The sequence below is a fragment of the Argiope bruennichi genome, chromosome 5 (genome assembly GCF_947563725.1).
Source record: "Argiope bruennichi chromosome 5, qqArgBrue1.1, whole genome shotgun sequence".
NCBI lineage: Eukaryota > Metazoa > Arthropoda > Arachnida > Araneae > Araneidae > Argiope > Argiope bruennichi.
In genome coordinates, this window is record NC_079155.1 from 13759763 (window position 1) to 13773147 (window position 13385).

Genomic DNA, 13385 nt, shown 5'->3' on the forward strand with positions numbered 1-13385 from the left:
GAGAACACTAAAAGAAAAAAATTGGGTGCTTTTCTACAGTGGCATTCAATATGACCGTCTATCTCATAGTTCAAGGCTAAAATTCCCAGTCATAAGTGCGATATTCAGTCAACCTTGATGAACCGCAAATTCTTGAAACAGTCACATAAATTTGTCTCAGTCTATGAATATATAGAAAATAGAAACATATCTCGCCATGTAATGAGATTCTCCTTCATAACTGAAGTTTTAAGAACACGAGATGAATAATTGATATTCTTTAATTCTCCTCATCAGTAATGAAATAGAATTCTCAGATTTATCTTAGTGATTTTGTTCCATCTAGAATTTTCTAATGCAAAATAAGCGTAGAGATATTTGGTATTTCCTGTGAAAATATTCAGATGATAAAATGAATTATTTTTTTATAAGATCCCTCTTAAATCAATAAAAAATTTTTAGGTATAGATATCTTTTTATTTTTCTATGTTCAGCAGATAAAAGTTGAGAGTTGCTTTTATACTAGAAAACATATTAAGTAAGGTTTCTTCTTCTTCTAAATTTAAGAGTAAATTGGAGTTTTTGTCTTTTGAATATTCAGAGAAGAACTTTTTCACTCATATGTTTTGCAATTCATTAATGCCTGGGCAACGATGTCAATTTTTTCTAAACTTTAATTTGCTTTTAAAAAATTATGAATTTTGCTAATTATTCACCTAATACATGATATCGAATAATAATTGCGTTGTTTTGAACATCTATACATTATTCCCGCTTATTACGTAAGTGTAATATACACAGAAATATCTGTATATTATTCAGAACAATTGCACTGATTTAAAAATGGCTACTAATTTCTTTAAATAGCGACAGAAAAGATTTAAACACAATGTTTAAAATTTAAAGTTTTGTTTGTGTGTGTAATATTTGACATATGTGACTTCGACTTTTATTTGAGTAACACGCATACAGCAGTCTATTTCGGGCCTAATACTGTTGATACACGTTCGGTAGCTAGCGCGTGCTTGTTCTAAGTATGGTTGTTGAGAGTGTATAGGCTCTATTTTAACGCCTCTTTTCTCTGCAACAAAGAGCAAAGAAAAATTGGGTCAAAATAATACTTTATATGATGGTTAAATTAACTGCCGCATGATAAAGGACAGTTATTACATACGCAATGGATACCTTAAGCTTACTTCTGCATTGTGTTCACATATTTTTTCTCTCAACCATTGTTTACATAGAAAATATAAATTCCACTTTTTTCAAGAGCACAATTTTGTATTTTGATGAGTTTTACAGATTCATAAAAAAGGTATTGATATTAAACACAGAACTGTTTGCAGATATATATTTCAGAATGATGATTTTCGTGTTCAAAATTTCATAGAACTTTTTCTACTCGGGAATGCTTTGAAAAATACTAGATGCAATTCGTCAAGCGTACAATAGTATAAAAAAATTAGTGCCCAAAATGTATTTCAAAACTCGTAATCAAAATTTATGCTCACATAATAGAATTGAATTTCAACCAATGAATTTCAGACTTTCTTAATTTGTGAACATTGTGTTTTAAAATTAAGAAAATTATTATCATTTATAGGATTTAAGTACTTGATTTTCAACACTTTTTAAAGAAATTTTGTATGACATTGACAGATATTCACAGTTTTACTTGAAATTAAAATCCGTTTAAGTGTAATATCTTTAAAGAAAAGGTTATTTTTGTGTAAAATATTATAATATACAAAATTCTTTTATCGCCTAAAATTTTTATCATCTTTCATTGCTTGCTTTCAATTAAGATTAGAACAGTAATTCAACCAGACAATCTTTAAAGACAACCGATAACTAATTTTTTCCTTATTAATAATTATTATATTTGTGCTAAAATTTATCATAGTATTACAGTTTATATAGTGTACAGGTTTCCTGCAAATGGATTAGCCATCCAGGTATCCAGGAAATATATTAATTCTTTTAATATACCTGGAACACTGTAATAATCCTCTTCCAGGAATTATCCAAGAGCTGCAAAATCCTAATGTTAGAGATATTTAATACACTTTTTAATGCCATCGAGTAGATATATATAATATTATATCAAATATTTGATTTGTTTGATAATGTTTTATTTACATAAAGTTATCATGCATTGATATTTCAATATTTATGCCACTGGAAATCACGCCAATTCTCTCTTTTTAAGAAAAATCTAAATATTTAATATCGTAATATGAATATGAGAAAAGTTTAGACTCTGAGATGCTAATCATAATAAATTAAATGCAATGATAGGTGTGAACATTTCTTTATTCTAAATGAATAGAAACACAATAAAAGATAAAATTGATAGAGATAAATATTTGTTTTTCTGGATAAAAATACAAAAAATACTGTAATCATTAATATGTTCAATTTCGAGATTTAATGAATTTTTAAGTTTATTGTTCTCTGAATTAAAAATAAAGAAAATGCTTGGAACTATATATTATTGTTTGTTCAATGAATTTGATATCTGAAAAATGAAACAGACAAGAAGAATTAAATTTTATATGCAGTCTCTATGGGAAAATTGTAATGTCAGATCAAACACACATTTTCCCGCGTAAATTTGATAAATTACAAATAGAACATTATAAATCAATAATTTTTAAAAACACAGTAGATTCTAATAGAAGATATATAATAGTTAGAACTTTTTGTTAAAATTTGAGGTTTAGAAAAAATATTTATAGGTGAAAAGATATCTATATGATTTTTATGCAACGTGTTTTTTAATTTAAAAAGAAAAGATTAATATTGTCTAAAATAAATGTTCAATGATTTCCAGAATATTAAAAAAGGCGCATTTGAAAAAATTTATGAAATCATTTTAATTTGTAATTCGAGGGTATAATTTTTTTTATATAAATACTTATTACAACATTTCATACCTTTGCAATATTTAATTTACTTCATTTCATAGCGCTGCAAACAACATTACGTATTTCAACTCTGCTTTTTCTCTAGTTTTCCTTATTTCAGTTTCAAACAGTTATTGATTATAAATGATGTTGGAATCTGCTTTTAGTTCAATTAAACTAACTTCAACTAAAGGCATTCCAAACATCATTTATCAATAAGCAATCAATGTTGAATTCTTGAAACTAAATAACTGAAGTGCGAAAGAAGAAAAGAAAAACACTTCAATTAACCCTTTGCACACGGATGTCTTCTATGAGATACCATTCAAGACAGTGTATCAATTTAAAGTTCTATTTATTTTTAAATTTGGATTTTTAAAAATACTTATAGAGTGATAAAAAAGATATAGATAAATACTTCACGGAAATTTAATTTAAAACAATTATATATGTTTATTTCTTGGAGCAATAAACAAGTCATTATACTAAGTAAATAATCTTGCATTGAGTTACTTTTCCTAGTGCAGTGGGTTAGTACATTGCACTAAATTAGGATAATGTACTACTAATGGTTAGGCTAATGCCCCTCGTAATGTTTAACATTCTTGATAATAAATAAAATTATTCCTTTTTAGTTCCTTGAAACTCTTACTAGATCAACTTGAAAAGAATTTGATATGAAATTAACTTGAACTTGAAATATTTTTTTCATAGGCTACATCTTAGTGAAAGCAACTATGAATAACAACAATTTACGTCAACGGAATTATTTTTATTCCTGGCTGCAAGCCTTTTGCTCTAGTTTTGGTCTCGTGCGTCACTGGGATAGGTAGAGTAGGGGCGATTCGGGGATATAAAGGCTGCTTTGAAGCACAACAGACGACTTTATTGGTGCAATCTGGATACATATGTATAGGTTCATATTTTCACCTCCTTTTAGGATTCGTTTTAAGTGTTTAAGAAGTTTTTCAGATCTAGAATATGTTATTAGGAATTTACCATATTACTTCAATTGCTGCCTTTGTATCTTTTCGCATACGAAGGGCACGCAGAAAGTTTTCAGTCAACGAAAATTTCTGCCTCTCTTTGCAGCTTTGACCTGCTTCTTATAATTATATTTTTGGAACTATATCTATCTATCCATCTGTGGATTTTTGCAATGTGATAACTCAAAAACGAATTAAATTCGGTAAGAGTTTTTTTACAACAAAGTTCAGGACTTGATGTAATAATCAATTAACAGAAAGATCATCGGTCGTAGAATGATATAATGTCCATCCATGTGACTGTAACTAACTAAAAATTGTTATGAACTAAATGAGTACACATTTTCATGTGATCCCTCTAAAAAGATTTGAATGATCGTGTGAAATTCTGGACTTTAGTTGATAAAAGGTCAACTGCCTGTCTGTTAATCCTTGTGAATATGAACGCGATGCCTCATCAGCAAGATAAACAAAATATGGAATAGGATCTGTATACCAAAATTATGGATTTCTATTATTTGGTATCAGCTGATCAAAGATCAATTACGAGTACTCCGATCCGACTCTAAGGGATAAGGATAAATTTGAATGACCGGGCCTCCGCGACAACATTGGTGGAAACTAAAGTTAAGTTCTAAGGGTCGCCACCGGGCACAGTGCTATCCTTCCCATAGGATCGTCACTTGTAGTTGGATATACCTATTCTACCGTACCAGAAGTTTCTCACTCCTATTTTTGAGATACTACGGTACAGTCCCTTCCGTAGGGGGGTATGTCCAATCATTGGTAGGGGCTAATCATACCACACCATTTCTGTAATTTACTAGGGCAGCGAGAACCAATCACTATTCCGGAAGCTTTGTATCTTCATATTTTCGGTAACCTCGGGGAATAGATCAAAGGGAAGAAGGTCAGTTCCAAAATGAATGCTTTTGTTTGCGACGAAGCTTAACACAATATTAGCTGCAAGAGGTGGAGGAGTCTTGGCAAACAAGCCAAGGGAAGGAGGGGGGGGCATTCCCAAAATTTAAGGATGATAAGCGAATAGGTGTGTTAGATTTGTTAGGTAATTTTGTTAAATGTTAAAACAAGACGAAAGAGAAATTAATTATCTTTCCTGAATTTTTAAAACTTTATGTGATCGGATATACGTTTTTTTCTCTAAAGTATGTGGGATAAATTTTGAGAAAGAATTTATTTAAAGGAAAAAAAAATCCTTACATTAGAAAAACTAATCGTGATGTTTGAAATGGAAACTTGGTATCTTCTCAAAAAGAAGTAGGATGGGGCAGTAAAACTAAAATAGACAGGTGTCAAAATTGGGCTTGGTTTCTAGGATGTGTTTCATAATTTTGGATTCTTTCAATGTAAAAGTGTTTCTTTCAATTATAAATAAATGAATTAGAAGATGTGATACCTGAGAGAAAGATATTTGAGTTGAGAACATTAGGACTTCCCCAGAATGAAAAACGTTTTGCTTTAACAGATGATCAGGTTCTTCACAGCAAAAAGCAAATTATTGAGAATATTTTGCAACTAATCTTACATATTCAAATTTCTTTCCTACTATTCAAATTTCTTTTCCAAAATTCTTTCAAATTTCCTATTCGGCTTTACTCTTAAATAACTCTTGATCGTTCTTAAACATTTATATACGATTGCAACAAGCAATTTTAATGATTTTGAATGGTATGTAAACAACTTTCGTTATCTTCAGCAAATTCCAGGTTCGGAACTTATTTTGGATATCAAAGTTTTTCTCTCTCTCCAATTCATCTGTTAAGTAATTCCAATTTCAAGATATAATTAATTCTTGGGAATCCACACCAAATTTGAAATAAAGTCACAAAATTTGAAGTTTGACCTTGTATATACACATACGTTTTATGGTTCAAAAAAGATAATGCAATTAATGTGATAATGGATTCAGATGATTATATTATAATGAGAATTTAGATGGATCAAAACGCATTGTTTTGGTTTACTGATTATTGCATTATAACATTTTTGGAAAAAAATACCCCTTGATTAGTTACCTTAAAATTGATTTCAATACAATGATTCAAAATATATTTAGTTGTTTGTGAGGTGAGATAATCGATACTTTTGTCAACAGTTACTTAAGCTTTAAAGGAAATTAAATACAAAAAAACTTAGTAATTACTTAACTGAAATATTATGCATTTAAAATGGAGGAATTTTAGAGATCAAATTTCATTTTTTCAGTGCATGTTGTTATTTCTACTGACACGTTTCAAGATAACTCCTTTTTGTAGTCTGATATTAGAAAAATTGCAGTTTTTTTAAAAAATGAGACAGTGAACAAGAGTACAATTAACTTATTTTAAATTAATTTATAATTAAATATAAAAATTTCATTATTTTTAAATATTTTCCTATTATATTTGTTTGAAACTAGTTACCATTAGCGGCCAGGTTACTTGCCGGTAATACTGGTTGTGTTGAATTCCATTTAAATCTCTTGCGTATTGATCAACATGCAGAGTATTTTGATTTGATAATCCCACTCATGGATACTTTTAAACTTCAAATTATGAAGGATATTTATAGCGTGTTATAATAGCAGCCTTACACCTTTTTATGCTTTGTGTATGCATGAACTGTCAATGAAATCAAATCGATTGCTATATTCGTATGAAAGACATTATGCTTGTATTATCTAATATCTGGATGCACCTTACGCGATGTTGTAACTTCACTTTCTTATTCTTCTAGCAAAATGCATTGTTGATTCCAATATTAAATTGATGTGGTGCAGTCAAGAGCATTATGAGAAACATGTTCAAAAACATGTAAAATAATTGGAATGTGCGAATAACAAATTTATGAAAGGGGCAAATATATTGCTTCAGTATGTAGTGGATAAATTACCTAGTATACTAAATATTTTAGAAGGCATAATTTACAGATTTCACAAAAAAAAAACTAAAGAAAATAATACTAGGAAGTAAAAATTCACTATGACTTTTTGAAAAGATGTGGGAATATAAGTAGAATATTCATTTCGTGGAGTTTGAGATTAGAGAAATACAAGCAATTAAATATTTGATGAAAAAATTCAAAGATTTTCATTATAGTATTAAAAAATATTGTTACAAATTATTACAAAATAACTTAAAGTAATTGTAATAATAAGGGGAAAACTAAAAAAAATCAATCTGTAATCATTAAAAATAAAATGTTTTAAATCTGAAGATGGTGCAAAAAAATCGCATTTTTGTGATAATATTTGAGGCCTTAACAATAAAAATCGCCAATACTTGTTTAATTTTTAATTAATAAAATTTTTAAAATGTAGTGAAATAAGTATATATTCCTCTTTCAAATTATAGTTGGATCAATTCAAATAAATTTGTGTAGTTGTTTATAGTTAATTGTCTGTCCTATACAGTGTAGATACGCATTTCGTTTTCATTTGTAGCAGTGATTGCGATGGTGATGTTTGAAAAGTGATGCTTTATTTCAATAGTTTCAAAAATAAAATGACTTCAACAAAATAATATGATCATTTTATTCTTATAAGGACCAATGTATAAATTCTATATAATCTTCTGGCAATCTTCTATAAATGGCAGTTTATTTCACGAACTATTTAATTATTTGATATCAATGCCAAAATTAAATATTGGTATTGATGATGTAAATTTTATCAAATCTAATGTCGATTCCAAAGAAATAATGAGGCCAATTTGTATATTTTTGATTTCAACTATGATGTTTGTCTTATACTCATCCAAGTTATAATAATATATATAGTTTTCATTAGGATTATATATAGGCCGGGATAGCCTGGTTGTATTCGCGTCCCTTAGGTTGCGAGTTCGAACCCCACCGGCCGAAGTTTCCCCGCGTTCTTGGTGACTGACGGGCGCATAAATCTGTCGTGGTCACAAAGTCCTCCATGTCGAGAGTAATATCACTGGGGGTACTAGATCAGGGGTGATCGTTCTCTGATTCAGGTCTAAATGACGATCTGTGGATGAGTGAATGAAATGCGTGAATGAAGTCCGTCCGCTCCGTAAAAAGGGTTGCGACGTCTGTGTAGTTAAGTCGTACTCTTGGCCCTAGATGACGCTACTATAGAAACAAGAGGCCCCCTTAGGTTTAAATCGACAGTCTTCGAACATCGGGCTTGTCCGTGGCAAGTGCCATAAGTAACAAAAACAGGATTTATCATTTTTTCTACATGTGCAAGATGCTTCCACCACTGATTAGAATATTTAATTTCTATGAATTATGTTTGACTCATTCAATTTCTTTCATTTTAGTACCATTTATCTTAAAATTATTAACAAATGTCTTTAAAACATTTGTGATAACTTTTAACTTTCATAGAAATAAATTATTTTTCGAGATATAATTTTTTTAAAAATTTTATGCTTTTAGTGCTATCATAAAGCCTGATGTTTGTTATTAGTTTGATACTTATTCTCATTCATATATAAACCTTGACATACCCGAGATACCTTACAACATATCTGACTTTGGATCAAAAGATGATTGAAAAAACAGTATTTAATTTCAGAATATAATAAAAAAAAGTCAAAGCACTATACTATATTTCCGATTTAATTACAGAGCAAATTTCTTTTAATTATACAGGTTTTGAAGAGAAATCGACGAAAATGAAGGCATATGTTACATGAAAAAAATTATAATCTCCCTCTTATTCTTACTATTTCAGTTTTGTAGAAAAATGGTTAAACCTTGAGTGCTATTTTTTGATCCCTAAGAGATGAAAAATTATTTGAAGAAATTAAAAGATTCATTAAATAAACATATTTCAATAGTCCACATTTATTTTCCTAATTTATCGAAAAGAGGATATATTTTAGAAATAAAATTAAAGGTGATATGGTTGTCTTATGAATCTGAATATCATAATTTTAAAAAAATAATAAAAATCAAATGCACCTAAAGTACATTTATTCCCATGAACATTTGAAAATTTCAATGGATATAAAGCCAAACTTTATGAAACACAATATATCACTTGAAATTAATTCCGACTTACACATTTACTGAAACATTGATTTGGAGATTAACAATAAATTTGCATGCAAGAAATAAAATTTATTCTAAAATAGTCATCATTTTTTTTTTTACAAAATTTAATACAAAAAGTAGTAGCCTGTATACCAAAACCAGCTTTCAATGTTTTGTACTTCCCATGGTCCTAAGATAAACTTGATAGAATCTAATATTGTCGTGATGCCCTAGGATCAGTACTTGGCACAAGTACGTATCTTACATTCTGTCTTTGGCCTCCACTTCTTACTGCAGGAGCAACATTATTGCTGTAAGTGATGATGGGCCCTTTTGCTTCAGGAGCAGTGGATTCGAAGATGACGTCGGCAGGACTACTGTTATCGGTGCCTGGCTCGTTGGTTCGAACAATGGCCTTAAAACCGTCAGGTCCAGCGGTATATTCGACGACCCTCCTCAAGCCGTCTCCGTGGATTACTGTGTAGGATCCCTGGACATTTCCTGAACCGTCTCCACTTTCTTGGTGACTGCTGCTACCTTCATCTGCTTCAGACAGATAATTGAAGGAATATGGGATCGGCGCATATTCAGGTATTTGAGGCTGCAAAGAAATAAATGAAAGCTTTGATAAAGAAGTTGATAAATGAATTTCAAAAGGTCTATTTGAAACAGTTAGAATGTTAATATCGCAAAATGCTAAAAATATTTTTATTTTATCCTTTGTTACTTTAAAAAATACATATAGTTTTCACCATGATTTATGACACCTACATTCATATGTTTGTGTCAAACTTTGTACTGACGCTTTTGGAGTAAAAAAATATTTAATATATCACTGATAGGTAAATGGGAAAAGCGAATAAAGGAAGACTGATAAAATACGAAGTCTGCAATAAAAAGCTGTTTAAACATTAAACAGTAGCAAACAAAGGCTAAGTAACTATATTGAGTATGAAAAATTGAAGAGTATTGAAGTAATCAATTTTTAAAATTATTAATGGAAATAAAAATTAATTAATCTGCATTGTACCTTTTTTATTGCTTTCTTTAGATGAGTTCCATAGTGTTATTTTTTGTTCGAAGGTCTTTAGAACAAACGAAATTTTATTAAAAAATATCTACTTACTCTGTAACCTGTTTGAGCAGAGACAGATGCCACTACAGCTGTTAAAATCACCAGAAACTATCAATAAAAAATATCAAAATAAGTAAGCGGAATAAGTACAGAGAAATGCACATTGTTGACTTCTTTCATAAAATATTGCATTCAATAGATAAAAGAATAAAAAACAAAATAAAACAAAAACAATAACTCAAAGAGTCTTTGAGATACACAAAGGAAATTTTGTGTATGACCTTAACATCGAATTTGCAGATTTCTCCTAAAATTTGAACGAAATCCATTCAGAGAAAGCTGTATATCAGTTTGACTGGCAGGATAACGCGAAAATGTAAAAAGCAAGCTAGACAGAATTTCATACACGATTTTGCATCAGATTTTAATCAAATCTGTCAAGAGCGGGCAATTTATGAGTCTGTACTTTTCATGCATTTAAACACAATGTTTCAAACAATTAACAAAGGTAAATGAAATTTAGTTCACAGTTTTAGTATTTAAATTGTAGAGCTTATGAAATTTTCAGTCTATTTTGTCAAAGGATTGATCGTATGTCGGTCTATACTTTTGCGCACATAAAAAACGATTACTCAAAAATGCAATAAATGATATTTGGTATTTCATTTTGTGACTACAATTGTAGTTCTATGCTGAATTTTAGTTTTAAATGTTCGGAGAAAAGGTCTCCGAACATTATAGGATTATATATTATATAATTACATTATATATTATATAATTATATAATTACATTATATATTATATAATTATATAATTACATTATATATTATATAATATAAGAACATTATATATTATATAATTGATTTTTTGGTATTCATTTACTAATCGCATGACAGCGATTAATCCTCAAAAATGCCAAAAATCGCGCGCTGGATTCAATAAGGATGTTAGATTCCCGCAAAGATAGTTATTTCTCAATTATTTTTTGCCAATGCTATTCAAAACATTCAATGTATTTTACAGTTCTTATATACCCCCCCACACACACACACATATTAAGCAGGTGTTTAGGTAGAAAGAATAAGTAAGAAATTATTTAATAAGTAATGATTGTTTTAAAACAGTCAGTAAACTAAAACAATAAACAAAATAAATTATAATTCCTTGCTGGAGAAAATATAACGAAAAAAATAAAAATAATAGTGTCAAGTCATACATTTAAAGAAACTCAAAACTTGTTCATATAAAATTTTATTAAATTGCAATAAAAGTTAGAAATATAATTTCACATTTTGATAATAGATTAAAATGAAGTTTAAGCTGAAATCGAATAATTTTTTTAAATGTATCATGAAATGCAACAAAAAATTTTATCAATGTGTACCAACTTGCACTGGTATTTGCCTTTCATCAGAACCAAAACTAGATTAAATTCTATAATTCTGCATTTAAGATCGGTTCTTTTTTATTTGGATTAGTTATTTTAATCCCGATATAACAATAGGGCTGTTTTGGAACGGAACTCGTAGCTTTGAGTCCCGATTAGAGGGCTAGAGTGACACTTGAGGCATTATTAAGCTTTCAAATTATTTAAATATTCAAACGAAATTTGGGTTTTAATGATGGACTTCAGATTAAAAATAATTTTGATTCAATAAAAAAATTGTTAGTTCTGATGAAACTAGATTATCGAACTTCAATAGCTTTGTTTTCTATTCTTCTTATCAAATAAATAAATAAAAAATGAAAAACCAAACAAAATTTTTTTTTTTTTTGTAAACGATATCTTAAGTTAATTATTTCATACCTTGAAACGCATGCTCAAAAGAAGGAAAATAGGTACAATTGTAAAATCAAACAAAAGAGTAAAAATGGTCAAAATGATTTTTTTATAATATGGCAAACCAAATATTACTTTTAAATTATTCCCAATCTATGACTGCTTAGATCAAAGCAATAAAGAATGAACTGTGTATATCTTTTTATATTAATATAATTATCCAGACATTATGAAGCAACTTATTTGATTTCAGTACTGAAATAGCCAAAATTTTAAAGTATTGCGGAAATTAAAATAAACGTAGAGTATCTATAACGATACTAGACACAATGTCATCCACAAAATATGTATTTTGAGATATAGAAATTATAATGAAAACTTTTTAATTCTTATTATGATGACTATTTCCAAAACTGATGATTGCATTATAAATAATCTGTTGTGCAACAGATTAATTTTCCCAATTTGGCATCGCAAACTAGAAAGTATTAAAAACTCAAATTCCACAAAAGGTCAATGGTTTCTCGGTTGCATAACTACGACTATTTGATCAAATAGTTCATTTTATTAGATTAATGGACCGTTTTAGAACTACACGGTGAAAACACAATATTTAATTTAATGCATATTATACGGCAACTCTTTGTCATTTTAAAACAAAGGAGACGGAAGCGAAACCGGCACCATTTTCGTGTAGCCTTCGCACAACAGTGTAAAATGTTCCATGTCTTTTCCCCGGTACACAGCAGAGTTTAATTCTAATTGTTTAGCGCAAAATTTTCATCAAGTACATTTTATAAAGTATATCCAGGAAAAAATAAAATATTATGATAAACTGCTACTGACATTTTTCACAAACTTGCTGCTGAATTCAGTTTCGGTACTTAAAAAAATTTCCATACAGAACTTTTATCATTAAATGCCGAAAATTTCAATAAAAAGAATAGAAGGTAAGTATTTTCAATAAGTAAATAGTATTAGAACTTATGGCTGCAGCCTTATGATTTGAAATGAAATTAAATAGAAATTAATAACGAAAAATCCTTTGATGGCAATTAACATCAAAAATTCATAGAAGAAAATACTCACCTTCATTTTTAATACAAGAATCAGGAAATCGTTCGGACACTCACACCAAAGAGGAAAATGTGGTAAAATAATAATCTGCATCGCAGTTTTATACCAAAACAATGTTTTTTATAATTCTCTTATCACCATTGAAATCTATTCATAAGGCGTCTGATTCTAATTTAGTTTTAACTTGGGCCAGTGCAAAGTTCAACTCGTAAATTTAGGGAAATGGCTGACCTCGAAAAAATCATAAGAACCTAAAGTTGTTAGTGATTTTTGATTATATTTGTATTCATAAGTCACCACCTGTTCTGCTCGAGAACGCCATCAGCAGTACAGGGAATGAGGGATTTATTGAACATTTTAGTTGTTGAAGACATCAAAGGGCAATTAAATCAAACTGTTGCTTTCATTGTGAACATCATAGACTGAATACTAATGGCACAGGTCACTAAGTAGCCTTAACGTAAATTTTATTAGACACTGTGTCCACTGTAAGATCTTTGATCTTCATTAAAAAGACATTACGATGAAAATTGGGTTATAGTGTCCCTCACAGCGAAACTTTGTTTTGAATAAAT

At 29.2% G+C, this 13385-nt stretch overlaps 1 protein-coding gene across 1 annotated transcript; it reads right to left on the reverse strand.

The window, feature by feature from the left end:
• Positions 1 to 8801: 8801 nt before the first annotated feature.
• Positions 8802 to 12926, reverse strand: LOC129968156 (adult-specific rigid cuticular protein 15.7-like). The gene is made up of 3 exons (XM_056081976.1): positions 12823 to 12926; positions 10005 to 10061; positions 8802 to 9479 (listed from the first exon to the last, which is right to left on the reverse strand). The coding sequence occupies exons 1-3, from the start codon at positions 12901 to 12903 to the stop codon at positions 9090 to 9092; spliced, it is 528 nt and encodes a 175-aa protein (XP_055937951.1). The 5' UTR covers positions 12904 to 12926; the 3' UTR covers positions 8802 to 9089.
• Positions 12927 to 13385: the final 459 nt, after the last annotated feature.